This window comes from Chiloscyllium plagiosum, chromosome 29, assembly GCF_004010195.1.
Source record: "Chiloscyllium plagiosum isolate BGI_BamShark_2017 chromosome 29, ASM401019v2, whole genome shotgun sequence".
NCBI lineage: Eukaryota > Metazoa > Chordata > Chondrichthyes > Orectolobiformes > Hemiscylliidae > Chiloscyllium > Chiloscyllium plagiosum.
In genome coordinates this window covers 1,480,137-1,497,342 of record NC_057738.1, presented here as the reverse complement: position 1 = coordinate 1,497,342, position 17,206 = coordinate 1,480,137, and the positions used below count along the sequence as shown (strand labels likewise).

At 40.1% G+C, this 17,206-nt stretch overlaps 1 protein-coding gene across 1 annotated transcript in view; it reads right to left on the bottom strand.

Moving 5' to 3' along the window:
* mak (male germ cell-associated kinase) overlaps nt 1–17,206 on the bottom strand; it is a 230,485-nt gene that overhangs the window by 118,917 nt on the left and 94,362 nt on the right. The window contains exons 5-6 of the mRNA XM_043719022.1: nt 5,517–5,596; nt 3,117–3,249 (exon numbers count right to left, since the gene is read on the bottom strand). Of these exons, the coding sequence (XP_043574957.1) occupies nt 3,117–3,249; nt 5,517–5,596 (213 nt within the window). The remainder of the gene's footprint in view (nt 1–3,116; nt 3,250–5,516; nt 5,597–17,206) is intronic.

Sequence of the window (17,206 nt, the reverse complement as noted above, 5' to 3'; positions counted from 1 at the left end):
GTCCCAGAGATGTTCTCTGAAACGTTCTGCAAGTAGGCGGCCTGTCTCCCCAATACAGAGGAGGCCACATCGGGTGCAGCGGATGCAGTAAATGATGTGTGTGGAGGTGCAGGTGAATTTGTGGTGGATATGGAAGGATCCCTTGGGGCCTTGGAGGGAAGTAAGAGGGAGGAGTGGGCGCAAGTTTTGAATTTCTTACTGGATCTGTATCCCCTTATTTCCTTCCTATTTATGTATTCAAGTGCAGCTGTTGTGTCTGCTTCCACAACCTCTTCTGCCATCGTGTTCAGGCAATCTGCAGTCCTTGTGTGAAAAACTTGCCTCGCACATCTCTTTTAAACATCCCCCACTTCACACCTTGAACCTTTGTCCCCTCGTAATTGATCCCTCCAACCTGGGAAAAAAGACTCATACTTTCCACACTATCCATGCTATTCACAATCTTATAAACTTCTGTTAGGTCACCCCTCAACCTCCTGTGTTCGAGTGAAAACAAATCAATTTAATCAACCTTTCTTCAAAGGCAAAATCCCCCATACCAGGCAATACCCTAGTAAACCGTTTCGTACCCTCTCCAAAGCATCCACATCCTTCTGGTGCTGTGGTGACCAGAACTGAATGCAATATTCCATGTGTGGTCTAACTGAAGTTCTCTCAAGCTCCAATATAACTTGTGTATCCTTAAATTCAGTGCCATTTCCAATGAATGCAAGCATGCCATAAGCCTTTTTTGACTACCTTATCTTGTATTAGAGAGAGAGAGAGAGATGGAAGAGAGAAATGACTGATGGCGGTTTATTCTGAAGGTAACCACTTCTCAGGTGAGGGTAGGCCCATTCAAGGACAAATGAAGGAATTAATGTCTGGAGCTGGATGAAGGCGGTGAGGTTGAATCATGTTTCAAAAGGAGGAGGAGGAAGTGGTGGATGATGATTCTCAGGAGGGGTATGTTGGTATTCTAGGAGATATGTGTTGCTGGAAAAGCGCAGCAGGTCAGGCAGCATCTGAAGAAGGGCTAATGCCCGAAACGTCGATTCTCCTGTTCCCTAGATGCTGCCTGACCTGCTGCGCTTTTCCAGCAACACATTTCCATCTCTGATCTCCAGCATCTGCAGACCTCACTTTCTCCATTCTAGGAGATATCAATATTAAAAAGGAGTTATTGGGTGTTTTAGAAAAGCATTAAACAAATTCCCAGGACTTGACAGGATCTATCCCAGAATGCTGAGAGAGACAGGCAAGGAAAGTGCTGGGGCCTTGTACAAAATCTTTGAATCCTCTTTAGTGGCAGGAGAAGTCCAAACAGACTGAAGAATAGCCAATGTTGTTCCTTTGTTTAAGAAGGGCAACAGGGATTATCCAGGAAATCACAGGCCAGTGTAAGGAATTTATTGGAGATAATTCATGGGATTGGATTTACTCACATTTGGAAAAATATGGACTTTTTGGTGATAGGCAGCATAGCTTTGTGTGGGAAATCTGTGTCTCACAAACTTGATTGAGTTTATTGAGAAAGTGGGAATCAAAATATGTGGTGCTGGAAAAGCTCAGCTGGTCAGGCAGCATCCGAGGAGCAGGACAGTCGACATTTTGACCATAAGCTCTTCATCTGGAATCAGCATTGACAATCCTCACTTTCTCCTCCTTAATTGGGAAAGTGACAAAAAAGAATGATGAGGACAGATGTTGTCTGTATGGTCTTTAGCAAGCCTTTGGCAAGGTCCTTCATGCCAGCTGATAATACAAGGTAAAGTTGCATGGGATCTGTGGGGAACTAGCAAGATGGATACAAAAATGGTTTAGTCATAGAAGACAGAGATAGCAGTGGAAGGATGTTTTTCTGACTGGATATCTGTGACCAGTTCTGTTCTTCAGGGATCAGTGCTGGGACCCCTGTTGTTTGTAATATATATAATTGGTTTGGAGGAGTATGTAGATGGTGGTTCGGAGAAGTATGTAGATGGCCTGATTATTAAGTTTGCGGATGGCACAAAGGTTTGCGAGCTGCAGATAGTGAGGAGGAATACAAGAAGATACAGCAGGCTAGAGAATGGGTGGAGAAATGGCAGATGGAGCTTACATGAGAGATGATGCATTTTGGTAGGTTTAATGCAAGAGGGAAATAAAAAGTAAATGGAGAACACTTAGTAGCATCAACATGCAGAGGTATCTAGCAGTACAGATCCATAGTTCCCTGAAAGCATCAAAACAGGTGGATAAGATGGTCAAAAAGGCATATGGCATGCTTGCATTCATCTGTCAAGGAACAGAATATAAATATCGGCAAGTCATGTTGTAGCTCTGTAGAACTTTGCTCAGGGCACATTTGGAATATTGTGTATAATTCTGGTTGCTACACTACCAGAAGGATGTGGAGGCTTTGAAGAAGTTACAGAAACCATTTATCAGGACGTTAGCTGGTTGGAGGGTATTAAATATGAGGAGAGATTGGACAAATCTCTTTAGTTTTCACTTGAACATTGAAGGATTAAGGGTCGACCTGATAGAAGTTTACAAAATTATGAGAGGCACGGATAGAATGGATAGTTGGAATACTTTTGCCAAGGTAGAAACATCAATTACCACGGGACAGAGGTTCAAGGTAAAAGGGGGTGAATTCAAAGGAGATGTGAGAGGCAAGAATTTTACACTGAATGACTTGAATGTATTGCCAGAGAAGTGGTAGAGGCAGATACAATTGCATGGTTTAAGGGACATTATGATAGATATGTGAATAGGCAGGGATTAGAAGGGTATGGTAGAGGCAAAGATTTTGAGTTTAGAAAAGCTTGTGTAGTCTTGGTGGACAGAAGGGCCTGTTTCTGTGCCGTATCGTTCTTTGTTTTTTTGTTATGAATAGTTTAAAGGGCTTAATGATGTACTTCTGTGTCTATGTTTTAAAAACAATTTGCTCTTTTCCATACTGATCAAAATTAATAAACCAACTCTGATATCTAGTTTAGTACTAATTTTAACATTTACTTTTCTCAATCCTTGAAGATTTGGTTCAACAATGAAGTATAGAGTTATTTAAACAAATCCTTAGATATTTGATGAAAGAAAATAGATGAAACTTTCATTCAAGGTTTTGCTTTCTTCTATAAAATTGGACTTACCACCGTGTGGATACATAGTCTGTATATGGTGGACGTGATCTAATCTCTCTGGCTAATCCAAAATCTCCTATTTTGACAAGTTCTGGACCCATGCACAGCAGGTTTTCAGGCTTCATATCACGGTGAAAAAATCCTAATGGAGACACCCAAAATAAGTAAAACAGCATGTGCAAATCTATCTTGAAGATGTTATGATATAGTCTTAGCAAATAAAGGTCTGCAGGTAAACTAACAGCTAGTACTAATATTATCATTTAAATTAAGAAGAAAGATACAGATCTTCAGAAAGATCAGCAGATTTTCAGAAAGACCATCTTTTGCACAATCACTGATTTACAAAGCAACTGATTTCTTTGCAATAAAAAAGTTTATCTTCTCTTGTAATGAGAATAAGTAGTAATAGAGAAATTAGCAGGTACAGTCAGTAAGTTTGCAGATGACGCCAAAATTGGAGGCATAGTGGACAGCGAAAAGGGTTACCTCAGATTACAACAGGATCTGAACCAGATAGGCCAATGGATTGAGAAGTGGCAGATGGAGTTTAATTCAGATAAATGCGAGATGCTGCATTTTGGGAAAGCAAATCTTAGCAGGACTTATACACTTAATGGTAAGGTCCTAGGGACTGTTGCTGAACAAAGAGACCTTGGAGTGCAGGTTTATAGCTCCTTGAAAGTGGAGTCACAAGTAGATAGAATAGTGAAGAAGGCGTTTGGTATGTTTTTCTTTGTTGGTTAGAGCATTGAGTACAGGAGTTGGGAGGTCATATTGCAGCTGTACAGGATATTGGTTAAGCCACTGTTGGAATATTGCATGCAATTTTGGTCTCCTTCCTATTGGAAAAATGTTGTGAAGCTTGAAAGGGTTCCCGAAAAGATTTACAAGGATGTTGCCAGGGTTAGAGGATTTGAGCTATAGGGAGAGGCTGAACAGGCTGGGGCTGTTTTCCCTGGAGTGTCGGAGGCTGAGGGGTGACCTTATAGAGGTTCACAAAATTATGAGGGGCATGGAAAGGGTAAATAGGCAAAGTCTTTTCCCTGGGGTCGGGGAGTCCAGAACTAGGCGGCATAGGTTTAGGGTGAGAGGGGAAAGATATAAAAGAGACCTAAGGGGCAACTTTTTCACGCAGAGGATGATATGTGTATGGAATGAGCTGTCAGAGGAAGTGGTGGAGGCTGGTTACAATTGCAATATTTAAGAGGCATTTGGATGGGTATATGAATAGGAAGGTTTTGGAGGAATATGGGCCAGGTGCTGGCAGGTGGGATTAGATTAGGTTGAGATGGGATGGAAGGGCTGTACATCTCTATGACTCTCAGAGAAACTACATTTTTGTTTCTTTCTGATTAATGCTAATAACCCAAAAAATGTCCTCTGAATAGGGACACAGAATAATGCAGCATATAATAAGATAAATTCATGTTCCAAAATATTTTAGTCAAGAGATTTCTCTTCACTTCTTCTCTTCTATCGCAATTATAAATTGGTGACTTCTCTCACTAAGTCTCCATCCAAAGAAAATATCATTTTCTTTCTCACCATCAGGTACTTTCATAATTATAAAAACATTTCTATTAAATCATCCATTAGTTAACCGTCAGCATAGTAGACCATTTTGCTTTTCTGTAGTTCTAATAGTCAATTTGATATTGGACTATCAAATGAAATTTAGCATTCCACCCTCCCTTTTTCCAGCCTATCCCCATTGCTTAAAATAATTAAAACAAGTGCTTGGATCTTAAGTAAACAACATAAATTTTACATTAAAAAATATGTTTTTCTCAATCCCTGAAAATTTTATTCAACAAATTTTATTGCCTGGAATGGTGTGGTGTAAAATTCCAAGCAGTGGAATGTGGTGTGAAAATTTTATTCAACAATAAAGTGTAAACATTTTCAAATATATGGTTAAAACTGTGACCCAATGTTTAGAATAAAAGATGAAGAGAAAATGTTTTATTTTCTGTAAGGAATGTCCTTCCAGACACAAATTGAACTATTGACTGTTCATGCAAATTCAGACTTTTTTTAGATTAGTAGTTTGAAAATTACAAAATTACAAATTAATAATCTTTGTGGTTCAAATTGCATTCTATTATTCTGTTGTAATCCAATTACTTAGCTCAACCTCTGAGGAAAGTGTTGATGAAGGTATTGCCAGCAATTGCTGTCAAAGCCACCAGTGTTACAAATAGAAAGAGCAGGATAAATAGGAAATTTTAATATTTTAGCTCAACTTCTAAAAGGCAGTATTGAAATGTTGCAAAGACATAACATTACTAAACTGGCAATGGATTTGAAAATATTTGCTTGTCCAAAGGTGACAGCTGCTATTGATTTCTTTGTTTGTATTATGGTACAGATGGATTACAACCTTCCTGGTCCTTAGAAGAAACCTACCGTGCTTATGGATAAACGCAAGTCCTTGTATTATCTGATACATGATGTTCCTAATGACTGATTCAGGAAATAATTTGTTTCTGTGAATAGACAATTCAAACAATGAAGTGTTATTGTAATGTACCAAGATAAAAGAGTAATTTCAGTAAAATATAGAATCTCCTGAATAAAATCCGTATTTTTCAAGGGTTATTATAAGCATTTCCACACCATAACATACTAAACTAACTATTAAATTTTGAACCAAATTATATTGAAAATAGGCCTGAAATACAAATATATATTTTAAACAAATTTGAATTGGAATTGGAAAGTCCATGTTTGCTAAATCACATCCCAGTTGAGATTTTCTATTCCTATTCTGTCAGGAATACAAATCATATTATAGCTAGATTGAATTGCATGCTGGTAAAAATGACCAACTCTGAGGATCCAAGTGGCTCTAATCTAATATGAACATAACAAGATACAGGCTGAACAGCAGGAGATAACTTAATTATCTGAAGCTGTGAAGATCTTTCCTGATGAGACAAACACCAGGAGATAAACTGATCAACTGGAATACATTAATGAGATTACGCCTGTTGAAATGATAGGATTTGATGGCTTGATACATGCAGGAGTCGAGGTACCAAGTCACACATCTTTAGAAATAAGGGATAAATATTCTGGTGAACAGAATGCTTGAACAGCAGTCTGGGAACAACCATCACAAAAAGATGAAAGAAAAACCCTGAGCTTGGAACCTAAAGACTACAGCAATTGCAGTTAACCCCTGGTAGTGTCCAGCCAGTGTCATTCGGACTTGACTCACTGATCCTACTTGGGCAGATAAGTATTGCTTATTTTTGCGGAACAGATTGTGATACTTTATAGCAGGAGATAATCTCTTATGTTTTTGTCAAATACTGATTGATTTTACTTGAACAAATTCAGAGTTTGTGAGTTTGTGTTCACTAACCAGATCAAACAACAAAGTGTTAGTTAATAGTACCTAAATTTATGCTGGTCTACATATCAAGAGGATCTAATTACATAAACAGGGATGTATTCTTGCAATTATACAGGAACGTGATGAGACCACATGTGGAGCGTTTGATCTCCTTTTCTAAGGAACGATGTTCTCGTAGGAACCTATAAAATTCTAATAGGACTAGGCAGGTATACACAGAAAAGATGCTCCATGACATGGGAGTCCAGAACCAGTGGTCACAATCTCAGGGTATGGGATCAGCCATTTACAACTGAGAATGGAGGAAAAATTTCTTCATCGAGAGAATGGTGAGTCTGCGGAATTCTCTGCCACTGAAAATAGTTGAGGCTAAATCACTGAAAGTTTTGAAGAAGGAGTTAAATATAGTTCTCAGGGCTAAAGAGATCAAAATGTATGGAGAGAAAGCAAGAACAAGGTACTGAGTCGGATGATCAGCCATGACCATATTGAATGGCAAAGCAAACTCAAAGGACCACATAGGGTCATAGAGATGTACAGCATGGAAACAGACCCTTCAGTCCAACCTGTCCATGCCGACCAGATATCCCAACCCAATCTAGTCCCACCTGCCAGCACCTGGCCAATATCCCTCCAAACCCTTCCTATTCATATACCCATCCAAAAGCCTCTTAAATGTTGCAATTGTACCAGCCTCCACCACATCCTCTGGCAGGTCATACCATACACATACCACCCTCTGCGTGAAAAGGTTGCCCCTTATGTCTCTTTTATATCTTTCCCCTCTCACCCTAAACCTCTCACCCTCTCGCCCTCTAGTTCTGGACTCCCCGACCCAAGGGAAAAAAGACTTTGTCTATTTATCATATCCATGCCCCTCTTTTTCTGAACCCTTTCAAGTTTCACAACGTCTTTCTGATAGGAAGGAGACCAGAATTGCATGCAATATTCCAACAGTGGCCTAACCAGTGTCCTGTACAGCCGCACCACATGGCCTACTCCTGCTCCTATTTTATATATTTCTATCATTGTACTTTTCCTTAGTTATTTTAAAGCTAACTGAATTATGAATACTTCCATCAAAAAGTTCCCCAGCTGAAACACCTTCAACCAATGTAATTTGACCCCATAAAATTAAATGCAGAGCTGGTACACTTCTCTTTAGGTTTGCTTTACGTACATTCAGGTTCTCCTGAATAAATTTTAAGATTTCTTCTCCCACAGCACCTTTCATAATCATTCAATCCCCTTTAAAATTAGGGGAGTTGCATTTTTCAGAGGTATGCCAATATGTATGCTCCTCTATATCCCTCTAGCTGTTTGGTGGTCTATAGTACACTCCCAGCCGTGATATCATTATATTTTCTAATCAAGCTATTCAAAGATAATATTACATACTTATGAATGAGTAGGGATTTGAACCCAGGACTCCTAGCTCAAAAGTAAGGTCACTGTCACTGCATCACAAGAGCTCTGTTAGTGTCATTGTTTATCATTCAACTCATATTGGCCTTATTGTAATGATTTAATGTATCATCTCATGGGCTGTTGTGATGCAGTGGTAGCATTCATACCTCTGGACCAAGAGGCCGTTTAAGTCCCACTTGTTCCAGTGGTGTGTGATAGCAATTCTGAACAGGTTGATTAAAAAATAAAAACAATGCATCACCCATCCCCATAGCTTTGTTTCCTTTCATCAGTATTGCATGCCCCCTTTCCCGTATTATCATATGAAAATCTGTAATCAGGAGTGTTGAGCTGCTATTCTTACCCTTTTTCCAGTCGAGCTTCAATAATAGGTATTAGAATCATACTCTCGTGAGTCATATTAATTAGTCTCAACTAATCTGCCTTTATTCCCAAGTTTTCTTGAATTAAAGTCAGCAAATTCCTTTTTGTTAAAATCTAGTTTGTAGCCATAACTTACTCTTTTGTTCGAACATGTTTATTAGGTTTATTAGTTTTCTCCTTCACACACAGATACACACACACACTCACTCACTCACTCACCCCATCACATTCATGCACACACTCTCACTTCCTCATGCACACACATGCATATATATCCACTGGGTGAATTTGCATTTGCAGAATTGTGATTGCAGATACATTCTATTTTGCTCAAAAAGCACACAACCTGCAGGCAGTCATTGCAGGCGGTCAATCCATGTAACATTTTATAAAGTCCTACTTTGGAAATAGAACCAATCTGACTCAAGATTGGGATACAGACAGACACTAACCTCACACCTTTAATGCATTGTCTGAACTGAGTTGTCATTTTCTCACTAAACCTTAAGTTATCCTGAGAATGTAACTTATAAGAAGTTCTGGGATTTACTGCAACCCATTATAAAAGATGAAAGACTTAACAGCAATCTAGGTTTGTTCAATATATTGTTTCAGTTGCATGACACTATAATCTTTTGCTATACATTTTGTGTCTTATGACCCTGCTCCACAGCTACCTGAAGGAGCAGTGCTCCAAAAGCTAGTACTTCCAAATAAACCTGTTGGACTATAACCTGGTGTTGTGTGATTTTGAACTTCTCTAAAGCACAAACAAGGACCAATTCAGCATTGAGGAGAGTCTGTGGCTAAGTTCATTGATGATCTCTAGGACTCGTGTAAAACCTTGAACTTTGAAATCAGAATTCGTAAGCCAGAACTGTTGTTGAATTATTGACAGGTTTTTGTTAGATTTATTACAGTCCAAAGAAGATTCAACAGAGAAAGCCATTCAGGTTGTGCTTGATGTAAAAAGGTTTATGCACCTTCTCCAGTGCAATCACGACTTTTCATTATTGTGGTGACCAGTACGGCACTCAGTATTCCATCATGGCCTAACCAATATCTTAAAAAGTTGCAACAAGACATCTCTGCTCCTATATTCAGTGCCCCAGCTAATGAATGCAAGCATCTCGTATTCCTTTTTCAGCATTCTCTCTACCTCTGCTGACACCTTGAGGGATCAATGAACTTAAACACCAAGGTCATTTTGTTCCTGAGTACTTCCTAGGGACCTACTATTCATCTGTTATTGGACCTCACATTTATCAGGACCTTGAAGAAGTAACACATTAGATTAGATTAGATTAGATTAGATTACAGTGTGGAAACAGGCCCTTCGGCCCAACAAGTCCACACCGATCCGCCGAAGCGAAACCCACCCATACCCCTACATTTACCCCTTACCTAACACTGCGGGCAATTTAGTATGGCCAATTCACCTAACCTGCACATCTTTGGACTGTGGGAGGAAACCGGAGCACCCGGAGGAAACCCACGCAGACACGGGGAGAACGTGCAAACTCCACACAGTCAGTCGCCTGAGTCGGGAATTGAACCCGGGTCTCTGGTGCTAACCACTGTGCCACCGTGCCGCCCATTCACATCATGTGAATAAACAGGGATCAGTGAATTTATTGTGATTATACTTCAAGAAGGGATTTCAGAGGAGTTATGGCAAGCTGGTGGTATAATAGTAATGTCACTGTACTCTGAAGATTACTAATGTCACGAGTAACCTGAAGGCTAGGCTACTATTCCAGGGGCATTGATCCAATTCCCACCATGGCAGCTGAATAAAGAAGTGAATGGTAGTAATGATAAACACAATGCCATCATCAATTGGTATAAAGAACCTTGGTTCACAAATGTCCTTTCAGGAAGGAAATCTTTTGTTCTTATCCAGTCTGGCTTGCATGTGACCTCAGACTCATAGTAACATAGTTGAATCATAAATACCCTTTGATATGACCGAGCAAGCAATTCCAATTTAAAGGCAATAGGGGATGTGCACCCAAATGTTGGTCTTGCCAGTTACAACCATATCCCATGAAAGAATAAATAATTTGATATGGTGCTGCATCAAAAATTATTGTGGAAAAGAAAGGCTCATTGAGTGTGGGCTAAAATATTGGCATGGGTAAATAATTGGCTGGCTAACAAGAAACAGACAGTAGGTATAAATGCGTAATTTTGTGGTTGGCAAGATGTAATGAGAGGTGTACCTTAGGGATCTGCGTTGGAACCTCAAGCTGTCACAGTTTTATATAAATGAGTTGGATGAAGGGATCAAAAGTATGGTTGCTGAATACGCTGATAACACAAAGTAAGGTTGGAAAGTGAACTGTGAAGATGACATAAAGAGACAGACAAAGGGACAGATTAACTGAGTGGACAAAAGTGTAACAAATCCCTGTACACTGCACCTAGTCTGCTCATCCCGAGACACTATAGACAATTTAGCCCATCAATCCACCTAACCTGCACAACTTTAGACTGTAGGAGGAAACTGGTTCACCTAGCAGAAACCCACATAGACACTGGGAGAACATGCAAATTCCACACAGACAATCTCCCTATGCTGGAATTGAACCTGGGTCCCTAGCATTGTGCGGCAATGGCGCTGACTACTGAGCCATCATATCCTCTAGCTCCACACACAAATTACAGCTGTGGTCCTTTAAGGGTTCTACTCTTTCCTTTGTTTTGCTTTTACATGTAATGTAGCTGAAAAAAAAAGACTTAGGACTTTATTTTACTTCCATAACCTTTCATATCCCCTGTTAGCTCTCCTTACCTCCTTTCTGAGTTGTACATTCTATACTTTACTAGGATCCTGCTGTTTTGAGCCCTTCGCATTTTCTGTAAACCTTACTTTATCTCTTAATCTAATATCTCTTGAAATTGAGAGTCCACAGGATTTGAGGGTACCACCATTTTCCTTTATTGAAACACGTTGACACTATTCACCATACTTTTCCATATTGTTCTGTCTTTATTTTCTTCTTGAATGCATCCCACTGTTCTGAAACAGATTTACGTAAAAGTATCTGCTCTCGGACTCTCTGGCCAAACCACATCTGTTCTTATTAAAGATTGAGGTGAGGAAGAATTTCGTCACATCACTAGACAGCACCTCCCAAATCCACAACTCCTTCTATCCAGAAGAACAAGAGCAACAGATACATGGGAACAAAACTGCAAGTTGCCCTCCAAACCACGCACCACTCTGACTTGGAAATATATCACCGTTCCCTCACCGTTATCGGTTCAAAATTCTGGAATTCCCTCCATACGTGTATTTTGGGTCTACCTACAGCACATGGATGACAGTGGTTCAACAAGGCAGCTTGCTGCCTTCTTCTCAAGGGCAATTATGGATGGGCAATAAATGCTGGCCAGTCATCGATGCCCACATCTCATGAATGAATAAGCAAAAACATAGAGGGTGCTGAATCTTGAGGATTCTCTTATAAGAGAGCTGTGGAATGCGCATATTCAAGACATAGACTGCTAGATTTCAAGATATTAAAAATATCAAGGGCTATGGGCAGAGCAGGAAAATGACTCTGTCATAGAAAATCAACCATTATCTAGTTGTATTGTGGAGCAGGATCAATGAGCTGAATGGCCTATTCCCACTCCTATTCTCTAAGCTCTTTTAGCTTTCACTGAAGGAAAACAACTGTAGCTTCTGTACTCTAACCACATAACTTTAATGCTTTTCCCTGAAAGCATATGTAGAATTATGAAGTGGTTACTGAACAGACGAAGGCCATTTGGCCTGTTAAACTCTTGCCAGTTCTGCAAGAGTACTTCAGCTAGGCTGACACCCATCGGTTTTCCTGTGATCCTCCAAGATAAATTTTTTCAATACCGTCGGCCAAGGCCTTAACCTTCCTAAAGGTGGATGCCCAGAGTTAGGTGCACTACCGCAGCTGTGGAAAAACTGGTTCCTAGGTTTTAGTGAAATGTCACAATCTGAAGTGTTCAGTAGAATATTTGCCCCTAGACAGGTGGGGCAGCAGCAGAAAGGATAAATAATTGGACAGGTTAGGATTGTCAAAGAAACCTGATCCCTTTCTGCCACATGACAGTTTTGGATGGCAAAGTTCATTTTGCCATCTTTTCAAGCCAACACTAATAAAGATCAATTAACTGCTACCTAACCTGAAGATCTAAGACCGCTCAAGAGGGGCCTCTTGTTTCGAGATCAGTCAAAAGAATTGACAAATGCGGTCTATTCAAAAAACAAGGATCATTATTCAATTTAAGGTATCTTTACACAATTCTATCCAGCAACAAAGAGATTGAAGCTTCTGTGTTCTGTGGTGAAGTTGCGCAATTAGATTTGAAATTACATATTATTTATATTTTTTTTAGTAATAGTACAACCTTAATCACAAGAAAGACCAATCACATATAATAAGGTGACATGATTTACAGCAAGTTAATCCAATGATTTTTCCTGGAAAAGGGTTCTTAATTACAAAAAAGTCCAATCAACTGTAATATGGTGATATGATTAAAGACAGGCTAATCCAATGGTATTTTCTTTAAGAAGGATATCTTATTTACGTAAATTGTCATGCCATGTATTAGTTCAAGGTTAATTCAAATGGTCAATTCATGTGTATTCATCTTATGAAAATTCTATTGTCCTCTTATCTTTGAACTGCAACTTAATTCTGCAAATCAGCAGTATGTTCAGAAGTATGGTTCACAGGCCATTTTATAGTATTCTTTTAAATTGAGAAACCATTTTGTTATAATAAAAATCTACATATTTTTGTTGCCTAATTTCAAATTGTAGATCCTCATTCCCCCCTTTGGTCATTCTATGACCACACCATAAAGGCATGGATCAAATTAATCCAATTCAGTGGCAGCAAAAGACTGCCATACTTCCTCTTCCTCCGAATGGGTAACCAATGATGTTTCCTCATCATGATTTAAGTAAAGAAGCATTTTCTACTTTTGCGTCTCGTTTGTTTCTTATGTATTGAAAGAAACGTTTACTATCATTTCTAATATTACTGGCTAGCTTACCTTCATATTTGATCCTCTCCTTCCTTATTTCTCTCTTTGTTATACTCTGTTTGATTTTGTAGTCTTCCCAATCTTCTGATTTCCCAATGCTCTTGGCCACTTTATAGGCTCTCTCTTTTTCTGTGATACATTTCTTGAGTTGCTTCGTCAACCATGGTTGTCTAATCATCCCCGGGTAATCTTTCTTTTCTTTTTTTTTTAGATTAGATTACTTACAGTGTGGAAACAGGCCCTTCGGCCCAACAAGTCCACACCGACCCGCCGAAGCGCAACCCACCCATACCCCTACCCCTTTAACCTAACACTACGGGCAATTTAGCATGGCCAATTCACCTGACCCGCACATCTTTGGACTGTGGGAGGAAACCGGAGCACCCGGAGGAAACCCACGCAGACACGGGGAGAATGTGCAAACTCCACACAGTCAGTCGCCTGAGTCGGGAATTGAACCCGGGTCTACAGGCGCTGTGAGGCAGCAGTGCTAACCACTGGGCCACCGTGCCGCCCATCCCATTTTCTTTGGGATGTACCTCAGTACTGTGTCCTCAATTACACCCAGAAACTCTTGCTATTGTTACTCCACTCTCTTCCCCACTAGGCTCTGCTTCCAGTCAATTTTCGTCAGTTCCTCTCTCATACCCCTGTAATTAACTTTATTTAACTGTAACACCATTACATCCGATTTTACTTTCTGTCTTTCAAACTGCAGTCTGAACTCTATCATATTATGATCACTGCCTCCTAAATGTTCCCTGACTTTAGATCTTTTATAAAATCTGGCTTGTTACTTAGCACTAATTTGGACAATATCTTGTCAACTGAGGCTTTGTGAGTAGAGTTTAGGAATAAAAAGGTGGACAGTCACACTGATAGGAGTCTGTTCTAGGCATTCAAACAGTCAGATGACAACTGAGGAGCAGATATGAGATGTGAGAAAGTGATAATTATTATTTATAGAGACATATAGGCATACAACATGGAAACAGTCCATGCCAACCACAATCCCAAACTAAACCAGTCCCACGTGCCTGTGTTTGGCCCATATCCCTCCATATATTTCTTATTCCTTTTAAACATTTTAACTTTACCCGAATCCACCACGACCCACGCTCTGTGTTTAAAAAAAATTGCCCCCAGACCATTTTAAAATCTTTCTCCTCTCACCTTAATAAATGGCACTTAGTCTTGAAATCCCCCACTCTAGAGAAACAACACCGGCTATTCACCTTATTTTTACCCTCTGTGAAGTCCCCCCTCAAACCTCCTACATTCCAGCAAAAAAAATCCCAGTCTCTCCCCATAATTTAAACCCTTCATTCCCAGCAACATCCTGGTAAATCTCTCCTGCTTGGTAATATCCTTCCTATAACAGGTGATCAGAGTTGGACAGCACTTCAGTGGAGGCCTCATTGATACCTTGTACTACCTCAATGTAATGTCCAAACACCTGTCTGATCAATGAAGGCAAGCGTGCTAAATGCCTTCTTAACTACCCTATTTATATATGACGCAAACTTCGATGAATTATGTCTCTGAACTCCTAGGTCCTTCTGTTCTACAACACTACCCAAGGTCCTTCTTTTCATTATATATGTCCTCCCCTTACTTGTTTTATCAAAATTCAATTCCTCGCATTTATGCAAATTAACTCTATCTGCCAATTTTCAGCCCATTGACCCAACTGATCAATAGCTCTTCGCAATTTTAGATAACCTTCTGCACTCTTCACTATACCACCAACCTTGATGTTGTCCACCAACTTAATAACCATGCCTTCTATATTCACAGCTAAATCATTTATATAAATGACAAACAAAAGGAGATTTGGCACAAATCCTGTGGACTGGTCATCAGCCTCCCAGTCCGAAAAACAACATTCCTCCATCTCACACTGTCTCCTGCAATTAAACCATTTTTGTATGCAATTGGCAAGCTAATTTGCAAATTTATTTCTACTTCTCCGACTTTAATTTGATAGTCGTAGTATAAAGAATTTAGAGACAACAAATTTCTTGAAATTATTCAGGAGAACTTTTTCCATCAACGTGGTCCTGCAAGGGATAATGCAGTACTGGACTTGCTGCTGAGGAATGAAGGTGGTAGTGGAAGAGTATTTTATTAATAGTTACCACAACACTATAAGTTTTAACATTATTATGGTCAAGGAAAAATATGGTCTGTAAAAAAGAGTTTTGTATTAGGGGAAGATAGATTTTATTAAAATGAGGCAGTATATGGCTAAAGTAGACAGGGAACAGCTATTGAGGGCAAATTTACACCAAACAGTGGGAGCCGTTTAAAAAGGAACTGCTGAGAGTACAGGCCCAACATGCTCCTTTTCAGTTTAAATTTAGAAACAACAGCCCAGAGTACCTACATGTCTTTGAATATGCAAAAACAGAAGTTTTTAACGGGTACAAAGTCAGCAAGTCAAAAGAGGCCTATTAGAGTATAAAGTGTGAAAGGGGGGAACCTTAAGAAAGCAATTAAGAGAGCAAAGAGGGCCCATGAGAAAACACTCGCATGCAAGATTAAGGAAAATCTTGAAATATTCTCCATATAAATCCAGGGAAGAGAATAACCAAGGAAAAAGTGGGGCTGATAATGACCAAGGGGGAAATCTGTACAGAGTCACAGAGTCATAGAGATGGACAGCATGGAAACAGACCTTTCGGTCCAACCCGTCCATGCTGAGCAGGTATCCCAACCCAATCTAGTCCCAGCTGCCAGCACCTGGCCCATATCCCACCAAACCCTTCCTATTCATTTACCCATGTGAATGCCTCTTAAATGTTGCAATTGTACCAGCCTCCACCATTTCTTCTGGCAGCTCATTCCATACTCATACCACCCTCTTTGTGAAAACGTTGCCCCTTCAGTCTCTTTTATATCTTTTCCCTCTCACCCTAAACCTATGCCCTCTAGTTCTGGACTCCCCCAACCCAGGGGAAAGACTTTGCCTATTTACCCTATCCATGCCTCTCATGATTTTATAAATCTCTATAGGGTCACCCGTCAGCCTCCGATGCTCCAGGGAAAACAGCCCCAGCCTGTTCAGCCTCTCCCTATAGCTCAAATCCTCCAACCCTGACAACATCCTTGTAAATCATTTCTGAACCCTTTCAAGTTTCACAACATCTTTCCAATAGGAAGGAGAGCAGAATTGCACACAATATTCCAACAGTGGCCTAACAAATGTCCTGTACACCCGCAACATGACCTCCCAACTCATGTACTCAGTACTCTGACCAATAAAAGAAAGAATACCAAACACCTTCTTCACTATCCTATCTACCTGAGACTCCACTTTCAAGGAGCTATGAACCTGAGCTCCAAGGTCTCTTTAAGACCATAAGACATAGGAGCGGAAGTAAGGCCATTCAGCCCATCGAGTTCACTCCGCCATTCAATCATGGCTGATGGGCATTTCAACATCACTTACCCGCATTCTCCCTGTAGCCCTTAATTCCTTGTGACATCAAGAATTTATCAATTTCTGCCTTGAAGACATTTAGTGTCCCAGCCTCCACTGCACTCTGTGGCAATGAATTCCACAGGCCCACCACTCTCTGGCTGAAGAAATGTCTCTGCATTTCTGTTCTGAATTTACCCCCTCTAATTCTAAGGCTGTGTCCACGGGTCCTAGTCTCCTCGCCTAACGGAAACAAATTCCTCACGTCCACCCTCTCCAAGCCATGTATTATCTTGTAAGTTTCTATTAGATCGCCCCTTAATCTTCTAAACTCCAATGAATACAATCCCAGGATCCTCAACCGTTCCTCATATGTTAGACCTACCATTCCAGGGATCATCCGTGTGAATCTCCACTGGACACGCTCCAGTGCCAGTATGCCCTTCCTGAGGTGTGGGGACCAAAACTAGACACAGTACTCCAAATGGG